Raw genomic sequence first — 24992 nt, forward strand, 5'->3', positions numbered from 1 at the left:
TCAAACGTCGACTCAGCTCTGCACATAGTTATTAATTATTACACAGAGCAAACGAGAGGCGTGTACTCTTCATCAGCAGCATCATGTTTGTCGGTGAATTCCTCCCTCAGTCAGGCAAATAAATGGAATTATAGAGCGTAACAAAAACAAATTGTTTTTGGTTGCCTGGTACTCTCCTGAGTCACATTAGATAGAGAGCGTGGTTATTGTTAAAGCTGTTGGTTATTAATACAGCTGTTGGTTATTAATATAACTAGGTTACTATGTATAATATACTGTGAATAGTGTGTGACTAGGAAGTTGTCTTTAAAGGCACAGTGTGTAGGATTTTGGCATCTAGCAGTATGGTTGCAGATTAAATACAACTGGATACAATTCCACTTATTCCTCGTTTTCCAAGACTGTGGTAACCCTAACTAACGAGTTGGAAACCGTGGTAACGCTGTTAACCTCGCCCAGAGGCCATCCTCACCATAAAGACAATACTTTAGGAGCAACTGAAGTCAGAAGATGGTTGATTGTACCACAGTTTTGCATTCTTGGACTCACGTTACCGCAGTTTCACAACCTGTCAGAGAACTACGGTGGCCTTCAGGTGTTTGGTTTGTCCTTTCAGGGCTGCTGTAGAAACATGGCGGTGCAACATGGCAGACTCTGTGAAGAAAACCAGCTCAATATGTAGATGTGAAGAGCTCATTCTAAGCCAAAGGAAAGTCAATGATTCTTAGTTTCAGGTGATGAGACACTAAAGAAATCAAAGTTATAAATAATAAATTCCATTTCTGCCAATAGATCCCACAAAATACGACACCTCGTACCTTTTAATGGGGTCTGAGCTCTTCACTAACGAGGGGATCGAACTAGTGAACCCTTCTAGTTATTAAAAGGTGTTTCTAGCCATCAGGATGCGTGTCGCTACCAGCTTATTAGAGCAGGGGTTGTGATGCAGCCGGCCACATGGTCACAGCGTGAGAGGAACGGGCCACATGGCAGAGGGGATTGGGAGGCTAATTGTCCCGCTGGTGTGAGGTTATCTCTGCCAACCCTCCTGAGAGTGTGTGTGTGATGTGTGTGATGTGTGTCTCTCTGACACCGCCACAAACACACATGTAAATCCTTACCATGCTGGATATACAGAGGCTGTTGTTCTTTTTATAACTGTCACACACATGTAAATATTTTTGCACTTTGCAGGAGATGACAACGCTGACTGTGTTTCATCAAATCCACACATACACATAACTGCATCCACCTGCACACACTCTCTAAAAGTGACTTGTTGCTTGCACGCGTAAACATTCAAGGTCGGTTCTGACGGGCTTGGATTTCCCCCACCCAAATATCCTGCGGGGGGATCTTTATGTTTTTGGGATGAGCCAGTCAGCAGGGATGGGAGTGTGGTGTGAAATCCTTAAAAAAAACAGAGGGTTAAACAGGGTTATAGACGTGGTAGTGAGGACACATGTAGCTCAGTGGGGATGATCAGATCCTTCATTCTGTGATGGTGAAGTGGGGGAAGTGCATGTCTCTTACCTCTCTTTACCTTTTATATAATTAATGACGCCTTTCCTGAGCAGCGAGAGAGAGCCGACTGCACTTACAGTATATTACAAACACTAGTGCTAGCTTGAGCATGATGGTAACATACTTTATTGTTGTATCACGTTACATGTATTAGCATATTGCCAATGCTGCCATCTCTTAGTCGATTGGTCAACTTAGCGGACGTTTTTGTCTTCGTTGACTAGATTTCTTTAGTTGTTTATGTTGTTTTTTAGGCTTTTTTTTTCATGCTGAATGACTTATTCCCATGAAATGCGTAAAGCTGTTGTGTGATTCTTTGTTGAGAAACTCAGTTTTACAGATTGCTCTTTAAATAAACGAATGGATTAGTTGACAAAATTGAGCGTTCAACCATTGAGAATGTCTTTGTTCGAGGACAGAACACACACTCAAAATATCAGCACATTTGAACTGAAAACAATTAGAATTTCAGATTTAAAATTCAAATTGAAATTCAGCCAATTTTCTTGCGTTACCTCTGATTTCTACAATTTGCACTGATCAGTCCTTGTGTCCTTCTGTACAGAGACACCAAGCCCATTCTAACCATCAATAGAAAATTAGATCATTAGAGTGCTTCCCGGCCGTTGAATGGCTTTCAGCACGAGGGAGATAAGTAGGCTTCAGTCTCTGTGGTGCCATCAGAGCTGGCAGGCTGGCACACTTGTGGCCCGCTGCCCAGAGAGACACCTGGCACCTCCCTCTCAAACACACACACACACAGGCGCTTACACACACAACACACACACACAACACACACAGACCAACGACGGGTTTGGGCAGATGGGAACCCATTCTTATCTAGCAAGATTTAGAGCGTTAAAGACTAACGGTTAAACTAAAGCATCAATATCCAATCAATCGGTGTCTCTCCTACACTCAAAACGAGATTGAAGCAGTGATCACTGACAACTCTTCCTCTTCTCCCTCCGTCTACCTCCTTTCGCCCCACAGAACGGCCAGATGGTGGAGCTCACGAGGAATCAGCTGCGTGACGACATCAAGGAGTACAAGTTCCGGGAGGCTCGTCTGCTGCAGGACTACACCGAGCTGGAGGAGGAGAACATCTCGCTGCAGAAGCAGGTCTCCGTGCTCAAACAGAGCCAGGTGAGGATTGGACCACTGCTGCAGCTCTAAATGCTCACAGATTAAATACTGCAGCATATCATCCCCTTCTTGGTTAATTTACCTTTGCTGTAGGTGATCATGTAGTTTTCTTAGTTAGGCTTAATTTGGGGCACTTCACATGTTGTGTCTAAGAAACGCTTGGAGAACACCAGCCGTGCCACTTACATCCTTTTATTCGAGGCGCTTGTTGGTGGGCTACTGTTACTAAGCAACCAAAACCTTCACGCTGGGACAACGCCGATTATGAAGTTGTGGTGATTTAGCAGTAAGCCCAGCTGACTAAACCAACCAAAGTCAAAACTAAGATAAATGCATTTTCCGACCAGTAAATCCATCACAGTAGTTTGTCTGACCTTTTTAACTGGATGTTGGGACCTCTTTGAATGGAAAGAATGAATTAAGTCAAATAATCCGTAAAGATCTAGGTACCCCTGCACTATATTTGATTAACTTTTCCTCCATATATTTACCGCAGACTTTATGGAAGAAAGAAAAGATATCTATCTACAATTTTTATCTACTCGAAATTTGAAAAATAGGCTCCTTGGAATGTTTGTGCACCGTAACGGTTTCACTCTCAATTTTGAGCGCAATTTCTGCAGGTCTACATTGAACAATGGATTTGAGGGAGCAAGAAATACAGCACATGAACAGCCCTTAAACTGGTAGTTTTAGGCATCTTGACAAAGTACTTTTTTTTTTTTTTTTTTTTTTTTTTACACACATGTACTGTAGAGTACTATCTTACAGCATCTTAGCAGCCCTACAGGCCCTGCCCCTCCCACTCATCAACTCCTTCTTGTACTGATTAGACAGCGCAAAGAGACATGAGCGCTTTAATATTCAGATTTAATTATGATAATAAAAACATCCTCTGATACAGTAAAGGGATAAGCAGCTGCATTTGTTTTTCAGAATGCCTGGAGCTGCTGTCTGGTTGTAGAAATGTTTGACAGACTCTTTAACAGCTATCGGTCTTCAGACAGAGATTCTAACACTTGAACAAACACTTCCTGGTGTTAGTCATACGAATGTAAAGAAAAAAAAAATCCCCTTCGCACATCTGCAAACATTAAACAAGAGCTGAATTTCCAAGTAGGACATTTCCATTTGATGTCAGCCTTTATGCTTGAGCTGTTAATTCTTCCCATATGCCCTTGTCCTCTTGGATTCTGTGCTTTAAATTCAGCACAGAGGGCATTAACCCAAACAAGAGGCTCCTACTTTTCATACATCCAATATAAAAAGGATTCCCAAATCCAATTAATTTAAGACTAATTAGAAAGGGAAATTAAATGAATATGTTCTCAATTAACATTATCTTTGAATAACGCCGTTCTTTTTGATCCAGCTGGTTCGCCACACACAAAACCAGCCTGACAGCTAATTTTCATTGGAGCTCGACTAGTTCTATTTATTCTTTTGTGAATCCAAAACACTAACTGAAGGTGTCTTCCATCTCCTCTTCTCCCCCAGGTGGAGTTTGAGGGTTTGAAGCATGAGATCCGTCGTCTGGAGGAGGACACTCAGTTCCTTAACAGCCAGCTGGAGGATGCCATCCGACTGAAAGAGATCGCCGAGCGTCAGCTAGGTGAAGCCCTGGAGACCATCAAGACTGAGCGTGAGCTGAAGGCGTCCCTGAGGAAGGAGCTGTCTCACTACATGAGCATTGGAGACACGCTTTGTCACAGGTAAAGAGAACACAAACAAGGATATCACAGGCCTCGATCCACATTGTAAGGAACACTAAACGACTCTCTCTTTCTCCTCTCAGTCCTCTCAGCATCTCTCTGGACGGTCTCAAGTTCAGCGACGACACCGGCACCGAGCCCAACAACGACGAGGCCCTCCAGGGATACGAGAACGGCTTCACCAAGCTGGCCAACGCCATCACCTACGACAACCGCATCTCCGCGCCCGAGAAGGACGAGCTGTTCCATCCTGCGCCCAGCCTCGTGGACGACCTGCTGAGCGAACTCAACATCTCGGAGATCCAGAAGCTCAAACAGCAGCTGATGCAGGTTTGTTCTTAACCACTAGAAACATTGTCTGTTATCAGTAAACCTTTTAGGATCCACTTTAAGTGAATAATAACCATCCATTCTACAGATAAGTAACAACCAATGAATCGATTGTTATCTTACGGATTGGGGTCTAAATGACGTGTTTCTGCAGTGTGTGCGATCACTTTGGTGAAGAGGAAATCAATAGCAAGCTAATGAGAGTCAAATACAATAAAGCTGTCTCTCTGTAGATATTCTTGATATGAGAATAGATTGGTGACCACACAGCCAGTTAACCACAAAGTAACTACAGCCAACAAGTCTTGGCCTGTAGGGTGGAGGTGTGTCTGAAAGAGTGACTGAGTCAGTAGATCTTGACCTCCTGCTGCTGCTGCACGGATCTAAATCCACTTCTAGCAAAATTAATCCAGGGAGATACACACACACACACACACACACACACACACACACACACACACACACACACACACACACACACACACACACACACACACACACACACACACACACACACACCCTTCAGACTCCACTGGGCTGCCAGGCGGCGGGTGGTGGCACCAGTGGACCTGCCATCTGCTTGCTCATCACCCCATGAGTCCAAGGCCACGGCTGATTGGGCACCATGGTAACCAGAAAGTACGGGGAACCTGTGGATAATCACTGTTTTGAGGTCAAAAGGATTAAGGTTGCATTTTCATTAAACATAGACACAGATGCTGGATTAATAAAGAAAAAGTCAAAGTTACCTCAAAGATGACCTGCTTTGGGCTCGTTATGGTTCTCGACCTGACCACTGTGGTGAACGCGTCGGGCTGAGACAAAGCCCCGTGTTTGATAGGACCCAGCAGCGTGTCCTAGTGAAGCCTCCTGCTAGGGTCATTCCACAGATTCCTGGCAGGAATCAGAGCAGAGCGAACAAAAAGCTTCCTTTTACTCGTTTAACCTCACTCTGCTCCTCTCCTGCAGCATCTCACTCTATCGATTAGTCACTCAGTGATCGATCCTAAACATCCGCTCCTCGGGTATCACCCCATTAGTCCCTGGTAATGTATAACAACATCCAATATGGGTTCTGCAGGAGAAGGATGAGCTTTGATGTGTGTTAGATGCCCACAAGCACGCATGCAAACTTAAGTCATGTTGACTTATTTGATTATTTATCCACATATTTGTTGACTTATGAAAAGCTTTATGCATTAAAGTGTCATGCTTTTGTACCTTGTACTTTAACATGTGATATAAGGAATGTTTAGGCTGATCATCATTCTATATTCCTCATATGATAACGATGCTTGCAGATGAGCGTGCACACGATACTTTTACATTATTTACTGATCAGCCTCTGAAGTAGCTCAGTGCTTACAGAGCGACCGGGTGCATGTTTGTAAGACGAGACGTCCATCGACTGCCAGCGCTGAGCTGGTCCCAGTCCAGCAGATTGTCAAGGTCATCCTGACTCTGATGCTGAGCCACCGGGCAATGAGCCTCCACATCCTTGGCAACACAAGCCTGACAGCGGATAGAGTTACCACAGGACAGATAATCCACTGATTTAAATGCGATCTATTATCAAAAGCAGGAATCATTCAAATCATGACGCGAAATGTGAGACATGCAGTATGATGACCTCTTGTCTTATCGCTCATTGTGTCCCCGCCTCTCTCCTCAGATGGAACGTGAGAAGGTCAACCTGCTGTCCACCCTGCAGGACTCCCAGAAACAGCTGGAGCAGGCCAACGGCGCTCTGTCCGAGCACCAGGAGAAGGTCAACCGCCTCACGGAAAACCTCAGCGCCATGCGCAAGCTCCAGGCCAGCAAAGAGCGCCAGTCCGCTTTAGACAACGAGAAAGAACGCGATAGCAATGAGGACGGGGACTACTACGAGGTGGACATCAATGGACCGGAGATTCTGGAGTGCAAGTACAAGGTACCGGTCTCAAAATCTACATTTTTCTGCATATTGTCTTTGTCTTTATACTTTATTCTCAAACATTGATCTTGCTTTGCTAGGTGGCTGTGTCTGAAGCAGGAGAGCTGAAGGAGGAACTGAAGACTCTGAAGACAGAATACCAGGCCTGTCAGTCTCGTTACGAAGAGGAGCGCACCCGTCTGGAGATCGACGTCAATACGCTGGAAGGAAAGCTGGCAACTCTGGAGAAGACCAGTCACACAGAGAGAGAACAGAAGGTCAAGCTGGAAAAAGAACTCCGCAAGGTGAGATGTTTCTCCTAATATTGACGTTTTGATAAATATTAAATTTTGTGTTTTTTCTGAACTTTGTAAGTCGTAACTGACGCCTTTCTCTCCGTGTCTTCAGCTGAGCGATGTGGCAGGCGAGTCCCAGGGCAGTCTGAGTGTGGCACAGGACGAGCTGGTCACCTTCAGCGAAGAGCTGGCCACCCTCTACAACCACGTCTGCATGTGCAACAACGAGACACCCAACCGCGTCATGCTCGACTTCTACAAGGAGGGTAAGGGTGGTCGGAGCAGCCCAGAGGGCCGCGGTCGCCGTTCGCCCATCCTGCTCACCAGGGGCCTCTTCCCTGAGTCCGGCAAGGCCGACCAGAGCGACGGATCCCCTTCACCGGTTTCCTCGCTGCCGTCCCCCGGGTCCGACCACCGCCGCGAGCCCATGAACATCTACAATCTGGTGGCCATCATCCGAGACCAGATCAAGCACCTGCAGCTGGCGGTGGACCGCACCACGGAGCTGTCTCGCCAGAGGGTGGCCTCTCTGGAGCTGGGCACCGTGGCGGACAAGGACAAGGACGCCTGCATGCAGGAGATCCTCAAGCTGAAATCTCTGCTCAGCACCAAGAGGGAACAGATCGCAACCCTGCGGACTGTCCTCAAGGCCAACAAGCAGGTCGGTTGTTTTGTCTTTAAAATAACTGGGTATCACTCCCAAACATTTGTCAGTTTTCATTGGAACCGTAGAAGGAGTTGTCAGCTATTTCAGGTCTGTTCAGCTGTTGCAGCAAATGCATTGCAGACAAGATCTCTAACAAACACTGGTGGAGACAGCAGCCACGATGTCAGCTGTCCAGAGAGTATCTGTGTGGTCTCAGATTGGAGAACATAGACTCATTGTGTATGCAGTTGCTGTGTTAGCCCTTTAAAGTACATGTGTGGTCAGTCAGTGATCATTAGTGCTCAGACATGAAAGCCCCTCATAAACCACACACCTATGGGCTAACAATAACACCCGCAGTCTGCTGGGCCTTACTGACTTGTTAGAAATAGGTGATATGGTCCATATTAGCAGACGTCTTGCGACAGGAAATCCCCCCCCCACACACACACTTCCAGACGGCTTCCAGCTGCTCTAAACCCTTTTGTTGTTGTCGTTGTCCACCCACAGACAGCCGAAGTCGCTCTGGCCAATCTGAAGAGCAAGTACGAGAACGAGAAGGCCATGGTGACCGAGACCATGATGAAGCTGAGGAACGAGCTCAAAGCCCTGAAGGAGGACGCCGCCACCTTCTCCTCCCTCCGAGCTATGTTCGCCACACGGTAAGGAGCACGCCACCACCTGGTCCAAGGAAGTCACTGGAAAAAATATGTTTCACACAACATGCTTTCCAAGACCCTTATCGGACAAAAAAGCATCGATCTTTATATTGTCACATAAGCAGTTTTAGTTTTTTTACCCTCATGGTTTCGCATGGATCCCAAACTAGTCAGCAGTAACAGTAACACAGCAGACCAAATGCTATTCTATTATAGACAGGTAAACTAAAGATTAACATTATCATCGTAGTGTAAACCACGCTTACCATATGTTGGCCACGTGTGACTATTGTTGTGACAGGGCACGGTTACATTGTTTGTTGTAGAGAATCGCGGTCAGGAAGGGATACTGGCATCAATACCGACTGTAGAGAACAGAAGGTGTCTAATCTGGGTATCATTTAAATATGTCATTTAAGGTGTGTGTGGGTGTGTGTGTGTGTGCGTGTGGGTGTGTGTGTGTGTGTGCGTGTGTGTGAAGGGTTGACAAACTCACTAATCTGTTCTGATTCCAAAGAGAAGCCGGTCAAAGGTTCCGTTCATAATCCCACCTCCTCTTGGTCTGGATTACACATTCACCATGCACACGGAGCAGACTTAAGTGCTCACATCCTGCTTGTGTGTGTGTGTGTGTGTGTGGGGGGGGTGCATATAGGGAAAGGTAAGAAAACTATTGCTAGTGCACTTTTTAGACTTGACTAGAGTGGATGCACAGCTCTCTTTTGGAGTTGCTCCTCCTCTCTGTGAATATTTCTAAGATGCCGATTCCCACTTGTCCCGTGAATATCAGCTCTGGTCCAGATGGCTGCGCTGAGATGCTGAGACAGTCTTTCCTTCCTGCATTTAATGCTCCTCCGCCATCCACAGCAAAGCTTAAGCCGTGCAGAGGGAGGAGAGGTAGAAGAGGAGGGTGGAGATAGACTGTACTGCAGGACGGAGGTTACAGAGGCTGCAGGGGGATGTGTGTGCAGCTCAGCACCCCTCATGTTACCCATACAGTAGTCCAATACCTGTCCCTGAAGTATGCTCGCTGAAGTAACTCCTCATAGTGTCTAATCAATTAGTAACAGGAGGAAAAGCCCTCCGACTGCGAAATACCAGTGTGTGTTGTCATGGGTTTTTGGCGCACTGCAGAGCCAGAGACAGTGAGAGGATGTCGGTGTAACACTAAACCATTAGGACCAAAGGCAGCCAGGGCTAAGTGGGAACCAGATCTTGCACATACTGATGACATCATTTTTTTAACCCTCTAGGGTCCCATGAGTTTTACCACTTCTCGTGTCTCGCATCACACCAGTGTGGGATCATATTTGCTGTGAAGACGTAGATCTATCGTGAAGTGTCTGTGTCTTTAAGCCTCTTTTTAGCCGGAGAGGCTTAAGATAATGACATCACAGCTCGATGTTTACCTCCGGCATCAACGCATTCGTGTTTTTTTGCACAAAAGCACCCCCCCCCACTAATAGCACTGCTCTTGAGGCTCCCGTCCCAGTAGCCTGTCACTGTTCTGGTGCCTATGTCTGTTTCTGGGATTCACGTATTGGTATGTAAATTCTGTCCTATACGCCACAGAGCCCCGGGTCAGGGGGACTCAATTGAGAGGCTGGGGGGACTCGGCCTGAGCGAGGTTTCCCACACCCCCCCTCCCTCTTGTTTTCCCGTCTCCCCCTCCCTTCTTCTGTCCTTCCTCACCGAAAAACATCAGGTTCTCTAGTCATCTGGAGAAGAAAGAGAGGAAGGGGGCGGGGCTTAAGTTAAAGCCCACTACAGGAGCCCAATTTGACACTTTTGTTTTTCCCATGGTAATCACCGCTCTGTGAAGGTGGATTTCTGAGACGTGGAAAACTCTCAGCTACAAATGTGTGGTCTTTGTGTCAAAGGGGGAGAAAGGGGAGTGGAATTGAAAAATAAATAAATATGTAAGTCTCGTAGATTAAGAGTAACTTTAAGATTTTTAAAGTGTGATGGAGAGAAACAGTGTGTGTGTGTGTGTGTGTGTGTGTGTGTGTGTGTGTGTGTGTGTGTGTGTGTGTGTGTGTGTGTGTGTGTGTGTGTGTGTGTGTGTGTGTGTGTGTGTGTGTGTGTGTGTGTGTGTGTGTGTGTGTGTGTGTGTGTGTGTGTGTGTGTGTGTGTGTGTGTCTTTCCAGCTGAACTCTGGTTTACTTATCTCCCGCCTCGGACATTCCTAAGGACATGCCTCGACATGCTCTCAGCTCCGTCTCATACCGATTAACAGTCAAACTATCATCCAAAGTTACATTTTCTCCTCAAACTTACACCATCACTCCTTCCTGCCGCTCCGTCGTTCTCCCTCTCCATCATTCATTCTGTCATTCTGCTCTCTCCTCCTCCTCCTCCCCCTCTCTCTCTCTCTGACATCCATCCCACCGTGACCAATCAAGTTCCAGACAACAGCTGAAGAGGCTCTCTGTGTGCGTTTCCGTGCGATCGATCGATATTGACATTCAGACCATGTTTACATGAATGTTGCAATAGCTGAGGTTTCCTTATGGGACCATAAATGTCCTTGGCTTCTGTAAATAATTACCACAAAATAAGCGTCTGTGTGTGTGTGAGCGGTGTGAATATGACGACTGTTCATCCAGCAGCCGTCTCCCGACCCCCCACCCCCCATCAGCCATTGTGCCATCAGCAGGCCCGAAAAAGGCTCCCATTGTATCCCTCCAGTCTCTAGAATAGACTCCTCTGTTTGGTTTTTTTTTCCCGGGAAAAAAACACACGCCCTCTCGCCCCCCATGCTGGAGCGGCTGAGCCCTTTAAAGGCGCACCAGCACCCCTCCCTCCCAGGTCGTCTCCCCCCCGTCTCATACTGGGTTTAATGAAGCAGCACTGATCCCTATTGTCTGGGTGTGTGTCCCACTGGGAATCAAACTGCATACACACAGGGGGGGTATGGTTTATGTTTGTGTGTGGTGGTTCAGCGAGGCCAGAGTTCATGTTATGCACAACAACGTGCAGCGCCACACACAGAAGAAACATCTGCGACTATGGGTGTTTCTTTCGCTCTCAGAATTTGCATTTAAGACTTTTTTTTTTTTCTTAAAACAAGAACTATTTATAGGATTCAACTTCTCCTATTGCAGCTTCTAGAAATAAGTTTCTCTCCTGAAAAACACACTTGAAGTTTAATTTGGTTGGAAACAAGAAACTCATCCTACTTGCATATTTTCTAATTCTTTATGTTGATTCTTTCGTTCTCAGATTTTGTATTCGAGACAATTTATTTCTTAAAACAAGAACTATTTAGAGGATTCAACTTCTCATTTTCAACTTCTAGAAAAAGTTTATTTCCTGAAAAACAAACTTAATTCTGAAAAATAGCCAAAACAAGTTTATTTTGGTTGGAAACAAACATTTTCAACCCACTAGCATATTTTCTATTTGCTTTCAACAATAACATGATATCTCGGTTGGAGTTTTTTGCTGTTCAAGCAGCCACTAACCACTGACCGAACAACAACACTAGATCCCACATGCCTAGTTAGAAAACGACAGTTATAGCTTGCAGACAAATACAAATACAAAACATGAGCAGCATTACGTAACGAAGATGTCTGCAATCTTGTGGTTTGTCAAAGTATAAAAGAGTTTTTGAAGAGTCACCACAGGTCGGGGTGTTCCCAAATAAAGTAAACTCTGAAATACCAGATAGAGAAAAGAGAAAAGGGTGAGGCTACCCAGCGGTTCAATTATTTCAGAACGGTTTTAATGCGGCATCGTTTGGAAGGTAAGGCGCTGCTTGCAAACATAACAACACCCCTCCCTTCATAGAGGTGTGTCAGTCATTACTGGAGAATGTCACTCTGATGGCTTTGTCAGCAAAACAGAAAGTAGGCATGACCAAGATGGGAGAGAGAGGGAGAAAGTGACGGATGCAGGCAGACGGAGGAGACAGCAGCAAGGAGGCTGTAAAGGGGAGATAAGAACCAGGAGGGAGGAGAGATGAATGAGAGGAAAAGGTTTTGCGAAGGAGAAAAGCATGAAAATGAAAGGGGAGCAGAACCACAGCAGATGGAGAGAGGAGATATGAACCCCTCCACCTCAAAAACCCTTACAATGACCCACTTTCTGTACCTGTCCAGCCTACACAGACATACACACAAGGGCACAGGGAGATGGGTGATGATGTCGCAGTGCAGCACTTAGTGAGATTTAGCAGTACTGGGGACAGTTTTCGTGTTTTGCACAGAGATAGGAGGTAGAGGAGATGGATTTGAAGCGATACAGTCTCATGTTTTGAAGGTCTATAACTCAGAGCAAAGAAACTGTATACTCTCTTCATCTGCGTTATTTTTCTCCCCTCTCTGACTCCCCCTCCTCAGTCTGTTGACGTACAGGATCTTCCCAGTGACCCCGAGGTTAATGCTGTCATCCTTTGTGTATGTTATCTATTCTTAACTTGTACTGCACATACACTCCTCATATTGTTTGTCCTAAGCTACGCTCAGATGTCTCTCCTGAAACACTCTGCAGAAGCATAAATTTTGCAGAGTGACTTATGTGTTGAAGTTGCTCTGGCAATGGATTAATTTTTCAAGGAGGGCAGGATTAAGTTTACCATGTTGCAGTATAAAATCACCAAGCGATGGCAGCTGAAGAGTGAGAGTCTTGTCAAATATCTCAAAATTGTGACGTTGGTTGAGGGGGACAGAAACGGCTGATGATGAAATCATTAGTTCTTAATAATGCAGGAGCTTTGCATGTCTCTTCTTGTTTGCTTTGTGTGGATCACTGGCTCCACCTGGTGTTGGCAAAAAAACATGCATAACCAGGGGAAAGGTCATGGCGAAAGTCTTCATCACTGTTGGTGTTCGTATCCCAGACATGCAGCTCAGATATGCACATCATGTAAGCAGTTTTACAAAAGCTTTAAAACAAACACTTATTCTCAATTGAGGCAAAAGTCTTATTGGTATTATTACCACTGTGGTTGCCCCCTTGTGGTAGGACACAGAAAAGTACTAGTGGTATAAAAACTTGAGCTGATATTCTTCTCTTCCAGCTCAAAATGAAAAGATATGTTCCCGCCTTCACAGTTTTCTCTCTTTCTGTCTCCTGCAGGTGTGACGAGTATGTCACCCAGCTGGACGCCATGCAGAGGCAGCTGGCCGCAGCCGAGGACGAGAAGAAGACCCTCAACTCGCTCCTCCGGATGGCCATCCAGCAGAAACTGGCCCTGACTCAGCGCCTGGAGGACCTGGAGTTCGACCACGAGCAGACCCGCCGGGGGGGCACTGGCGGCCGGGTCAAGGCCCGCAGCAAGGCCACCAGCGGCGCCTCCGCCCTCCCCCACCTCCACCCCCACGTAAGTCAGAGTCTCACCTGCTCTGGCTCTGGCCGCCCGGAGCTCAACAACGCCATGCCCAACGGCATTCTGGGAGGCCCGCCGGCTTTTTGCAGCGAGAAGTACAAGATCTACTGTGACTGAGGCGGCCGGGAAGTCCGCAAGGGACTGCTGTGTACAGAGGGGAGGGGGGAGGCCCTCGGGGGTCAAACCCCTCCCTGCCTTAGTGTTAAAGAGCCCCACTCGCTCGCTTAGCTCCCTGCGCTCCTCTAGGGACTGCTGTGTGACTAACCGGCTGCTCATGTGTGCTCGTGTAAACGCTTAGGGGAATGCAGATGTGTGTACAGTGTGCACTAGACGTTTGGACTGTAGTAGACATATATGGCATGTGGATTATAGGGGCCCCGGTTATATTGGGGGGTTTTGTGGGTACAATGGCGTGTCTATTCTTTCCTCTGTCATAGTGCTGTACCTAACAGGTGGCAGCTTTTGTGCTTGTTTGTTCTGGCCCCTCCCCCCTTCCTGAGTGTATTGCCTGGTAAGAGTAACACATTGCGGGGATCGGGACTTGTAAAGATGTCGATCTGACGGTTTTGTGTCTGTCGGCATTGGTGCTCCTTTAATAAACGCCCCTCTTCTCTCTCCTCCTCCGTCCTGGCCCCCCCAGGACTGACCTGCATCCAGCAGCCCACTGTCTAAATCAGGTCAAAGAACAAGGTACTTTGAAAGAGACAGAAACTAAAAAAAAATATGCAATCTCCCTCTTGCTTTCTTGTAAGGGGAGCACAGTGTGATTCTACACATAAATTCAACAGTGGGTTGGCTACTGGTTTTATAATGGAATTGCTTTGGGCAGAAAAGGAGCACCTGTGACCACAGGTGTTTATTTCAGGATTATTTTAAAGCTGTGACGCTAGCACACCAATACAATAGGGTCAGTAGGATCGCATGGCTTTGCAGCTGAACAAACGCTCATGAGCTATTTTTTTAACTGTTTTTATGTTGTCAGGTATGTGGTACAGGACGCATGAACTCTTGTACTACAGGGCTCTACATTGTAAAAAGAGGAGTTATTTGGTGTCTGGTGAAACGCAGGAGGGCTAGTCCATGTGACCCGGTATGTTACGATGGATTCTTTCAGAGCCATATGATCCGAGAGAAAGAAAACGTTTGGTCCAATCAATCTCCACACCTAAATTAAGTGCACTTCAGCACAGGTGCCTCAGGTTCCGACTTCTGTTTAAAAAAAATAAATAAATGGATATTACGATTTACTGTGAACAGAGATATACAATATAGTTTTTGATTCTAAGACGATTTTTTAAAATGCGGAGTGAATCCTAGAAGAGCACAAATCAAATAACGGCACCAACACGTGCACAATAAATAAAAATCTGCAAAAACGAAAAATCGGCAAAAGTGCCTGTCGACCCAAACGCTTGATATATTTATCTATCTGTTGATGTAAAGCCCTGTCTTTGTGTCTCAACTTGAGAACCCCCCCCCACACACACACACACACACACACATCTTCCGTCTCCTTCCTCTAGTTTTGGGAGCTCACTCGGAGCTCTAAAAACGATTTCTGTGCGGTAAACGTTTCTAAAAACGCTTCCTCATGTCTCTAATCTGTGTCTTGTCGCCTAAACGACCTCTCCTCCTTTTTTAGATTCCCCAGAATCACCACTCACCCTTTAACTAGAACAAGGAATTCTGGGGGAAGTTGCCCTCTGAATATTTTCCGCGTTCCAGATATTTGCCTGTGTGTGTGTGTGTATATCAGCGTTTACGTGAAGGGCCCTCATGTGTGTATTATGGTTTTAACCTTTTGCAAATGGAGGGTCTTTTATTTTTTAAAGAGCGAGTGAGGTAATGTTTTTGTATTCACAATAGCTTTAAACCCTTGCAAGCTAGCATTACGCAAATAGGAAAAAAAAAACTGTAAGTGGGGCTTGTGTTTTGATAAATCCATGTACTGCTTGTGGATCATAGACACATTTAGCTTTATGATGCTGAAAGCAGGGTTGATGAGGAGATCCTGCAAGGTTGATCAAATTATGCGTTTTTCTACTACCACTATGCTATATATTAAAAATCTATATTCTTAATACGATCATGTTCAGGTTATAATCTTGCAGGATCCTACTACAGTATTCCTTTCCTCTCGAATGTAGAGAGAGGGAGCTTAATTATAAAATGGAGTCAACCCTGCTTGAGCGTGCATCCGTAAAGCCACCGTGCACGTGCACAGCATAGAGACGAGGCTATCGTACACGCCTCCTTTTAGAGGTCGATCACTCTTAAGTTTGAGATTCACTTAACTTACACGTGTGATGCGTTCTTTATATCGGTTTGCGCTGGTGGAGTAGAGGAGGGAGAACTTCTCACGTTGTTAACCGGCTTCATAGAGAGGAGATAAGGAAGCCGAACATGCTGGTGGAGAAAGACGGAGAAAAAAAAATGAATCCAGGGAGAAACTCTGGTGATTTTTCTGAGGAAGAATAAAAAGAAACTGAAAACTGGTTGCTCATACGACCAGAGGACTTTGATTCAAATTAGCTGAGCCCCTAACCCTTCCCCTTGTAGAGGCTCTGTGGAACCACTGAGCGGTAGATGGACCCCCGTCTCCTTTTTATAAAGATAAAATTCCCACGTCGCTCCGTCTAGTTTGAAATCGATGTCTGGCTCATCTGCTGTCTTAGCAGCATGCCACCTATAAAGCTCCTCCTACCTCTGATTGCAGGCTCCTCCCACGTCACATTTTAAGTTTTTGACCACATGATGCATCCAGTTTCTGATTTACAGTTAGCCTGCATGTCAAACCCCATTCTCCATTAACTTGCATGGCTCGTTTAAAGGAACTCTTTTTTTTGACCCTGGGTGGTGGGACAAGGCTTCAGCTCTAAAAGGTCATGGTACTCGTGAGTCATTGGTTTCCTAACTGCACCTGCAGGACTGTTGGCATCAGTTGCTTTGACTAACTTGGGTCTCCGTCTCGTCAACTCAGCCGCCATGTTGCTCTAAAATGACGAATAACGCTAACGCTGATCATTTGTTTGTTTCTTCATTTTTGCAGTAAATACAGTAATTCCGCGTGGACGACGAAGTGCCAACACAAGGTCCATTCTCACTGCTGATTGAGTTCAACGGGAAAAAAAGTTAGCATTAATAGGCTATTTGGACAAAAATGCTAAACAAAAACACTGATTTTCATTCGTATAAAGTGACCTACTTTTTTAAAAAAGTGATGGCTGTTAGAACGACACTTTTGCGTGCTGCTGCTGCTGCTGGAAGCCAATTTCTCACAAGTCCAATGAACTAATTGAACAGTTTTTCAATGAGCATTAAATGTGCGTTTCTGATTGGCTGATCTAAACCCTCCAATGAGAAGCCAGGGGACACGGGGTCTGGATCATCTTTTGTTTTGTTTTTTATTTTATTTGTTTTATTTTTTAATCTGTGCACTTTCATTATATAGGATTATTACAGACTATAATTAACCTGTAGGAAAGCGTGGTAGTACTATGGTTTGTGAGTTATTCAGCATAGGTTATAAGACTATAGGAATATTACGTCCTCCTGAATCATCTGAACTTATAATAACAAACCATTTACTCTAAAGGCTCCACAAACCACAGACCTGCTATTATGACTTTATCCTCAAGATTTTATTCATTCAATAATCATGTTTTAAATTGTTTTGTTACATCATATGTTAAGCTATTGGTTTTTTCTTTTGTGTTTGTTCTACTGCCATGTTCTATAACAAAAAAAAAAATCCAGGGTGATCAAATTCTGGGGTTTTTTCATGTATTTATTATTCCTAGGAATAGTTCGAAATAACACAATGAAACTTGACAAACGCTCTGAGTCAAATAGGTAAGTCGTGTTTCGGGGGAAAAAGATTTGAGTGGTATGATATGCTTTTTTTCCTCACTTCTTACCGAGGGCTGAAACGGGATCACTGACCGCCAGAATTCTCTGCAAAGTGCGACAATTAAATTCCAAATTGGAATTGTTTCATTCTCTCTTCGTTTATCGTGCCAAATCTTGGTGCACCGTTTAGGTTGAAAAAGAAATCGAGACTCGAGAAAGAAGACAAACCGTCACTGAGAAAGATGTATTTGAGGAGGGGGATTTGTTTTTGGGTTTGTTTAGTTCTTCGTTTCTGACCAGTAGTGCCTTTCATTGTTTCAAGGGAGAATCTTAGACTAGGATTTTATGTTTACCCTTCTTCTTTTTTTTTTTTTAAAGAGGTGAGGACTTAGGGTTCAAAATGACTGTGAGCAGCAATAAGTGCAAAAAGGGAATTTCCCCGTCTGCATGAGTTAGATGATAGTTTTTAAAATTAGCTCAATAAAAAGTGAAATTGTGTTGAATTCTGCAGGTCAGTGATCCCACTCAATAAATTCAGGGGTACTAAGAAAAAGGTTGTTTTTTTTATCAAACTTTGGGAACCAAATGAAATCCCTTTTGGCCTCCTGTTGTTGAACAAAATGCTCCAAACATCTCTAATGTATGGGAGTAGATTGGTGTATTATTGGAAACATCTACGCATCTCTAGCTTTGTTTGGTGAAGGTAATGTGATATCAATAGTATTGTTGGAAAAAATGTGCAGGGAGCGCATTTTCTCTTTCTTTTTGTCCAATTTTGAGTTTTTTTTTTGTTTTTTTTTTATTATATTGATTTTTATTTTATTTTTTACATCATCTTTGAGCATTATGTTTTCAGGAAACAGAAAACAAAATAAGCATCAACAAGCTTGAATAGTGCCATTACAGCCAATGCTTGTTTGTTGAGGCGTTAAAGTTACCAATATGGACGGGAAGCGAGGAAATAAAAAGTGCAATTGAGATAAAGTTTTACATATTGAAGAAAAGGAAAAAAAAAGTTTTCTGTTTGCTGGAAGCCATAGCATTGTGATAATACAATTAGCTGTGCAAACTTTATATTGTCATATTGTGTTTTCAGTATTGATCCATAATGAGAGTTTGATATCTTTATATGAAATAACGACTTCACCTGTACGTTGGTATTTATTTGAATTGTCATGCAGTACTGTATTCTTATCAATAATGTGCATTATGATTAGTGGCATATTGATAACAGCTCAATGTCATATGCATGTTTCCCAGTCATGGAAACCTTTACACAGAATTGAAAACAAACATGTAAACTTTATCAGGGTTTTAAAAAAAATGAAAAAAACAAAATAAGACAATTTAAGTCTGATGTATTACTGCTGAACTAATCCTATGAAAGTGTTTTGGTTGTTTTCTACTAGAGAGGCGGGACGTCTGTGTAAAGGTAGTCATACTGGCTAAAAAACAATAAATGTGACTTCAGTTCCAAGCCGTGTGTGTTGTTATTTATAGCTCCTACAGCAGATGAAGGGTTAACCGTAGAGTGAATGGTCTGCAGGCCTGGTGGCTCCTCAGAGTGTTCCCAGCTGGACGCCAGGGGCCGGGGAACTTCCCAGCTGTCTGAGCGGCTCCAGGACATGATCACATTTCACACAATGCACAAAAACATTTCTACCATCTACCCCCACTCCTCTCTCTCGCTCTCTCTCTCTCTGCTGTCTCACTTAAACCCAGCTCCCTCCTCGGCCTCCCTCCATTTCCCATCTCTTTTCCTTTCCTTCCCTGGAGATACGCCCACGCACTGATCGGAGCCAGTTTTCTTATGACCTCTGTTGCACCCAGCACTTCCTGTCCGGACCCTGGAGGCCGAAACTCTGCACAATTAATGCAACAGTGAGTTTACAATGGAGGAGAAACGCTGTTGGACTCTTTCAAAAACAAACCCATGATTTATTCAAATAAGTTATTTCAACTTTTAAATGTTGGATGAATTCTTGGACTTTTGGGAGTGTGGTGGGATGTTCTGGTGCAAATACAAGTCATTTTAAATGTGTTCATTTCTCTTAATGAAGATAGCAACGGGAAGCAGAGGGTTAGACTTCTATAACAAAGGATGAAATATTAGAATATCCCACAAAGGTACATTTACTGTTACATGTTTTCATACAAGGTATCCTGGAATAGTCTTGATTCTTTATTTTTCTGTAGGTTTGAGTCCAAATTCACTTGAGTGGCAAAAGCTGAATGTTTTAAACATGTCTCAAGTACCTTTTGCTATCTTTTTTGAATTATCAGTTGCAACATGTGACTTTCATGTGTTGCAACTGACTCTGGTTGGTTAAAGGTTAGTTTATTGGTTAGTGTGATAAATAAAATACCAAAAATCTGCATTTTTTTTTACCAAATTATTTATTTTTGTTTTGATGTTTTTTTAGTTGCCCTTATAATTTATAACAGAAATTGGCCAGACACAGCTACCCTAAATCCAAAAGTTGATGGCGGAGGTGTTTTCCGATTCCACCATCCAACAAAGAGAGATTTACTAGAGAAAGTTAAGTTAAACCAAACAAAATGAATATCATCTTGACTGAGCTTTAACAGCTAAATGGCACAAGTTGGACCTTGTCAAATGTAGTTCACAAAGTGCCAGAAGAATAATAATTCTTAAAAAATAAACCTATAAAACAATAAAAACTGTAAACACAAAAAAGTCAAAACAAAAAAACGTCAAGTGACAAATTAAAAAAAGAAAATTCAAATTAAAGCAGCGAGAGGCTAAGATGTATTAACTTTTAGTCCCTTGCGTGGGTCAAGCTCCAAAAAAGCTGGATACTACACTTCCCACAATGCAATGCAGACATGGTTGGGTCATCAGGGTTATTTTTTTTATCAATAACATTTTTTAATAATAAAGCTGCCTCGAAGACAATAAAATAAACACATTAACGAGAAATCTTGCACTCTACCACTTCCTACTTCTTAACAGCGACACCATTAACCGCTGCTACTCCTCTCAGAACTACAACAACCTGGAATCAACTACAATAATTATCGTGACACCCACACATCGCTTTGATTCTGTACAGTGAAACCAGTTGCTGCCATTAACCACATGCCTCTCTCTTTTGATTGAAATTGAACGGCAGAGTATTAATGAGAGCCAGCAGGCAGAGGTCAGGTCACTGATGACATCACCGTAGCAACAGTGGAGCCTTTGTTGGTGCCAGTCTCCTCTAATATCCTCCCCACTCTGGAAATATGGGTCAGTGGGATTCACTCCATGGCATCAGTCCTGCTCTATTAATACGCAGGTGCTGTGGATGGATGGGTGGAGGGTGGAGGGAGGTGGTGGGGTTGTTACAGCAGAGCAGCTGTTTCGAATCACAGCTGTTGCACTATTAAGTTTCACCACTTGAGGTCCCTATAATACAGTTGTTGACATCTTGATGAGCGGCCTGAAATCATTAAAAGTTACTTTAAGGTCTGGCCTTACCGTGCAAACATGGAGCTTGTGTTTGCACAAAGAGTCTCATTTAGCTGCATCATCCCACTCTGTCATGTGATGGATCCACGGGGAGCCTGCAGGGACAGAGAGCTGCCGATCAGCTGATCGCCACACACTCCTCACATGGATGTTTTGCTTTTTGAACACACGCAGCGATACACACACATTTTTCCACACAGCTCTACCGGAGCATAAAATTGTTAACAAATTAGTGACGCGTGGACTGTGAGCTCAGCCTTCGTTGATGCATTAAAACATTCCTCAGTCCTGACACTGGAGGACTCAGGGTGTGTGTGAAGCTTTTCCTCCCTAACTGTGACTCATGCACTAACTCCACCGAACCCTTGGTGTGGTCTCAGAAAGGCAGGTTGCTCTAGTATCGGATGACAGATGAGGTGTTGATTGAATCAGTATGAGGCTTCAATTTGCACCTGAAGAAATAGAGTGAATGAATATAGACTGACACCCCAGACTAGAGTGTATGATTGGGGCTTTTACACCATGAAAGTTGTAGATGAGTATCTCTCATCTCACACTTATCCGTGTCGGCTTTCACACCTTTCCTTCAGCTCATCTGCTGCTCAATTTCCTCTCCCTGTTAATCCTAATTGTGTTTTTTGTCATATCCTACTCCCCGTCTCTCGCCTTTTCCCCTTCCCCATCTCCTCTCTCTCTCTCTCTCTCTCTCTGTGAATACTGTTGTTTCACTCTGTTCTGTGGCAGCGAGTGGAGGAACCCCCCAGGGAAGCGGAGGAGAGGATGTAACCCAGGGGGGGGAGCAGTTTAGTGTGTTCTGCTTTCTGTGGACCAGCATGCACCCCAGACAGGCAGCTCCATGAACTCGGAGGCACTAACAGGGGGGCCCTTGGTCTATTTAAAACACGAGTTCAGTCATCCACAAAACATTGGCCTCTCAGACTCTGCAATGACATGTTCACAATTTTTCACCAAAGAGAGGAGAGAAAGAAAAAGTTAAAGCAAAAAGAGGGAATGTGTTTTCTGTTCTTGCATTTGCTTGTGTCTGCAAAAAAGGGAGTCATGTTTTGCAAAAATGATGCAATTAGCGTGCAGTCAGTGAGCCGGTATAAATGAGGGGGAAGAGGTGATTTATAGATGCGGCTTATTAGAGAGGAGGAACAGGTCAATGAAGGGCCCTATCGCCTGGCGAGCAGCCAGACAGAGAGGCATTATCATTAGAGACCCGGCTGTTGTCTGTGTTGATCCGAGGCGGGGTGGAAAGCGTGCAGCAACAGCGCCGGGGCACAAAAGGGGTTAATGATGCGTGGATGAGTCGACGTGTGTTTCCAAAAGGTCGGGGTGGGGTTGAGGGGGGACAGATATAGAGAGACACAGAGAGTTGTTAAGAGGGGTGGAGGCCACACAGCTGGTCTCCTGGAGATTTATTAAACATTTCTCACATAAATGAGGAAAATACACTTTCAAGCAGTATAACTTTACTTGTGGGGAAGTAAGTACACAAAAAATGTATTAAAAGTTCTGCATTCAAAAGTTTCTTTCTTATGTAAAAGATGCATCATCAGCAAAACTCAACTTAAAGGAGCTGCCTTTAACCTTCTGAATGTAATGTCTCCCTGAGCAGAGAAAGAAGTCGCTCTACCTCTGAGTGTGTTGTTATCAGAGTATTCTGAAGACAATGGACTGATATATTATTAAATATGATATTATTAGACGGATGCATCAATGCATATCATCTTACTGTTGTAGCTGAGTGAGGAGGAGGCGGTCCTAAAGGGTGTCATGAGATAATTAATGAGAGTTGGAAATAAGACTAAAAACCTGCTACACACATTTCTTTTAATGTTTTGGACTTTTCTTTAATCTTGTAGTTTTTAGTGAAATATCTCTTTGGGCCTCACGCAGCTATTTAAATGAAACCATCCAAGAAATTGGAGGGGGAATCACTTTTTTGGCAGAAAAGGGCACCAACTAGACACTGTGTTTCTGTGATGATTCACAAGGCAACACGATTGGGAACAACTTTTATTATCTTTAACAATGCAGCCTATTTGATAAACGTATCATGTGTTTTTAATGTAACCTGAAAATTAAAGTAGTGGCCTAACTATAGCTGATAAATGTAGTGGAGTAGAAAAGTAAAATATCTGAATCTGATATGTAGTGTATAAAGTAGCATAAAACTCAAATAAGTAGTGGCTCAAAACTGTACTTGAGTAAATGTACTCAGTTACATGCCACATCTGCAAACCAGAGAGTTGTAAAGTCAGCTGACCTTTAAAGGTGAAGAGATAAGATAAGATAAGATAATCCTTTATTAGTCCCGCAGCGGGGAAATTTGCAGGCTTACAGCAGCATAGAGTAAAGACATTTCTTTTAAATAGTATAGCATCCTTTTACTAGCAGACTTTGAACTTTGCATAAACGAGACAATACTCAAGAAACATAAACTACATTTTATGCACATTGATTCACAGAGGCAGCTGACTGCATCCATTCAGCTGGCTGGAGACTCGAGATAATCAATTAAAAGATCAGGAGAGAGCCTGAGCAGTGACATGGAAACATACAGTGCCAGTTAGAATTCCAGTTCCAGGCTCGTTTTTTCTTCTTTTTTTTTTTCTTCCACACTAATAGGCAGCTGTGGGGATTTTTCAAAGAAGAGCTATCTCTTGAAATAGACCTCATCCTTTACATGACTCCACGTGATGACCCATGTCATGCCTCTGTGCCGATGGGCATGTCATGACTTTAAAAAAAAAAATGCAAATATCACTTAAAAGATAGAAAACTTTAAAAAAGTTGCATTAAAAAGCATTTAGACTGTAATCATTACAGTGTGTTAAAGGATACAAATGGTTATTTCCAATCTTTTTATTCTAACATTCTCAATCAATGAATGAGGCTGTCGTGCCCGCGCCTAGCCCCGGGAGCGCGCATTTCCTTTTTTCCTTTTCCAGCTCAGACTCAGACTCAGAGGAGCGAGTTGTGTTTCAGCAGAGGGAGGAGAAAGGACTACATGGAGGAGAAAGGACTACATGGAGGACTACAGCGCTCTCATTCTGCACACACACACACACACACACACACACACACACACACACACACACGCACACACACACACACACACGCACAATGACCCGGGGAGAGTCTTGCGCGTCTTTTAGGGAAACCATGAAGTTCCCTTAGTGCGCTTTTTTTATTTTTCATTTGTTCTGCTTTATCGGCGAACAGGAAAAAGGGGATCTGAAGTGGAGACGCTCCTCTGAGTTTAGTCTCCCCCTCCTCCTCCTCCTCCTCCTCTTCCTCCTCTTCCTCCTCCAGTAGACTCTGGAGCCAGTTTCTCCCTGAAAAGGACGGAATCAGCAGAGAAAGGAGCGCAGAGGGACTTTGTGCAGGATGCAGGGGGTTTCAGCTACTGGTGAGTGGATCCTTCTCATTATTATTATTATTAAAGGCGGGTCACTTCTTTTCACTGTCTTCTGTAAAAAAAAGGAAAAAACCCAAAAAAACAAAAAACTTCCATGGTTTTCTGAAGTTGTTTCCAAATGGCCAAACGTCCTTGCATTACGCACAGGGGTTTGCATTCCGAAATGCTTCCCCCAGCTGTCACCGGGGGCAGCTGCAGGCCTGAACCGCATCAGAACCCAAAGAACACAACCTAAAGACTGGGTTTTGGGACTACTTTATTGGAGCTGACACGGCGAGAATATAGGAGCCAAACCGTGCCAAACCATGAGAGAAGAATCTGACGCAGGCCCGCCTCTCTCTCACACACACACACACACACACACACACACACACACTGTAATATTAACACTTCATAAACATCTGTATGGTATTATATGTGACCTGAAATACAACAATGAGAATGATAATTTGATTATTAGAATAGGAGTCATTCATCCTCCTTACTACTGTGTGTGTGTGTGTGTGTGTGTGTGTGTGTGTGTGTGTGTGTGTGTGTGTGTGTGTGTGTGTGTGTGTGTGTCTCCAAACAGCCACCTTGTCCCTGTGTGGAATGGGATCTGTTTGGAGGAGACAGAGTGTGTGTGTGTGTGTTTTTGAAAGCAGAGCTGGTGAGATTAGAGATGTGAGTCTCTCTGTCTGTCCGTCT

General features: G+C 44.1%; 2 protein-coding genes across 3 annotated transcripts in view; both read left to right on the top strand.

Annotated features, from left to right (window-relative positions):
- Positions 1–18871, top strand: part of LOC129100193 (protein bicaudal D homolog 2-like) — a 44925-nt gene extending 26054 nt beyond the window's left edge. Inside the window, exons 4-12 of one of the 2 annotated variants that reach the window (XM_054609763.1) lie at positions 2518–2670; positions 4168–4382; positions 4466–4712; positions 6385–6642; positions 6726–6929; positions 7033–7581; positions 8077–8228; positions 13308–13551; positions 16607–18871. In XM_054609763.1, coding sequence (XP_054465738.1) covers positions 2518–2670; positions 4168–4382; positions 4466–4712; positions 6385–6642; positions 6726–6929; positions 7033–7581; positions 8077–8228; positions 13308–13551; positions 16607–16609 — 2025 coding nt within the window. In that variant the 3' untranslated portion in view covers positions 16610–18871. Of the gene's footprint in view, positions 1–2517; positions 2671–4167; positions 4383–4465; positions 4713–6384; positions 6643–6725; positions 6930–7032; positions 7582–8076; positions 8229–13307 lie in introns of both variants that reach the window. The other variant, XM_054609762.1, reaches the window with a different exon arrangement.
- A 4986-nt stretch (positions 18872–23857) lies between these two features.
- Positions 23858–24992, top strand: part of fgd (faciogenital dysplasia) — a 57214-nt gene continuing 56079 nt past the window's right edge. The window contains exon 1 of the mRNA XM_054609761.1: positions 23858–24296. Coding sequence (XP_054465736.1) covers positions 24275–24296 — 22 coding nt within the window. The 5' untranslated portion in view covers positions 23858–24274. The remainder of the gene's footprint in view (positions 24297–24992) is intronic.

The sequence above is a fragment of the Anoplopoma fimbria genome, chromosome 12 (assembly GCF_027596085.1).
Source record: "Anoplopoma fimbria isolate UVic2021 breed Golden Eagle Sablefish chromosome 12, Afim_UVic_2022, whole genome shotgun sequence".
Taxonomy (NCBI): Eukaryota; Metazoa; Chordata; class Actinopteri; order Perciformes; family Anoplopomatidae; genus Anoplopoma; species Anoplopoma fimbria.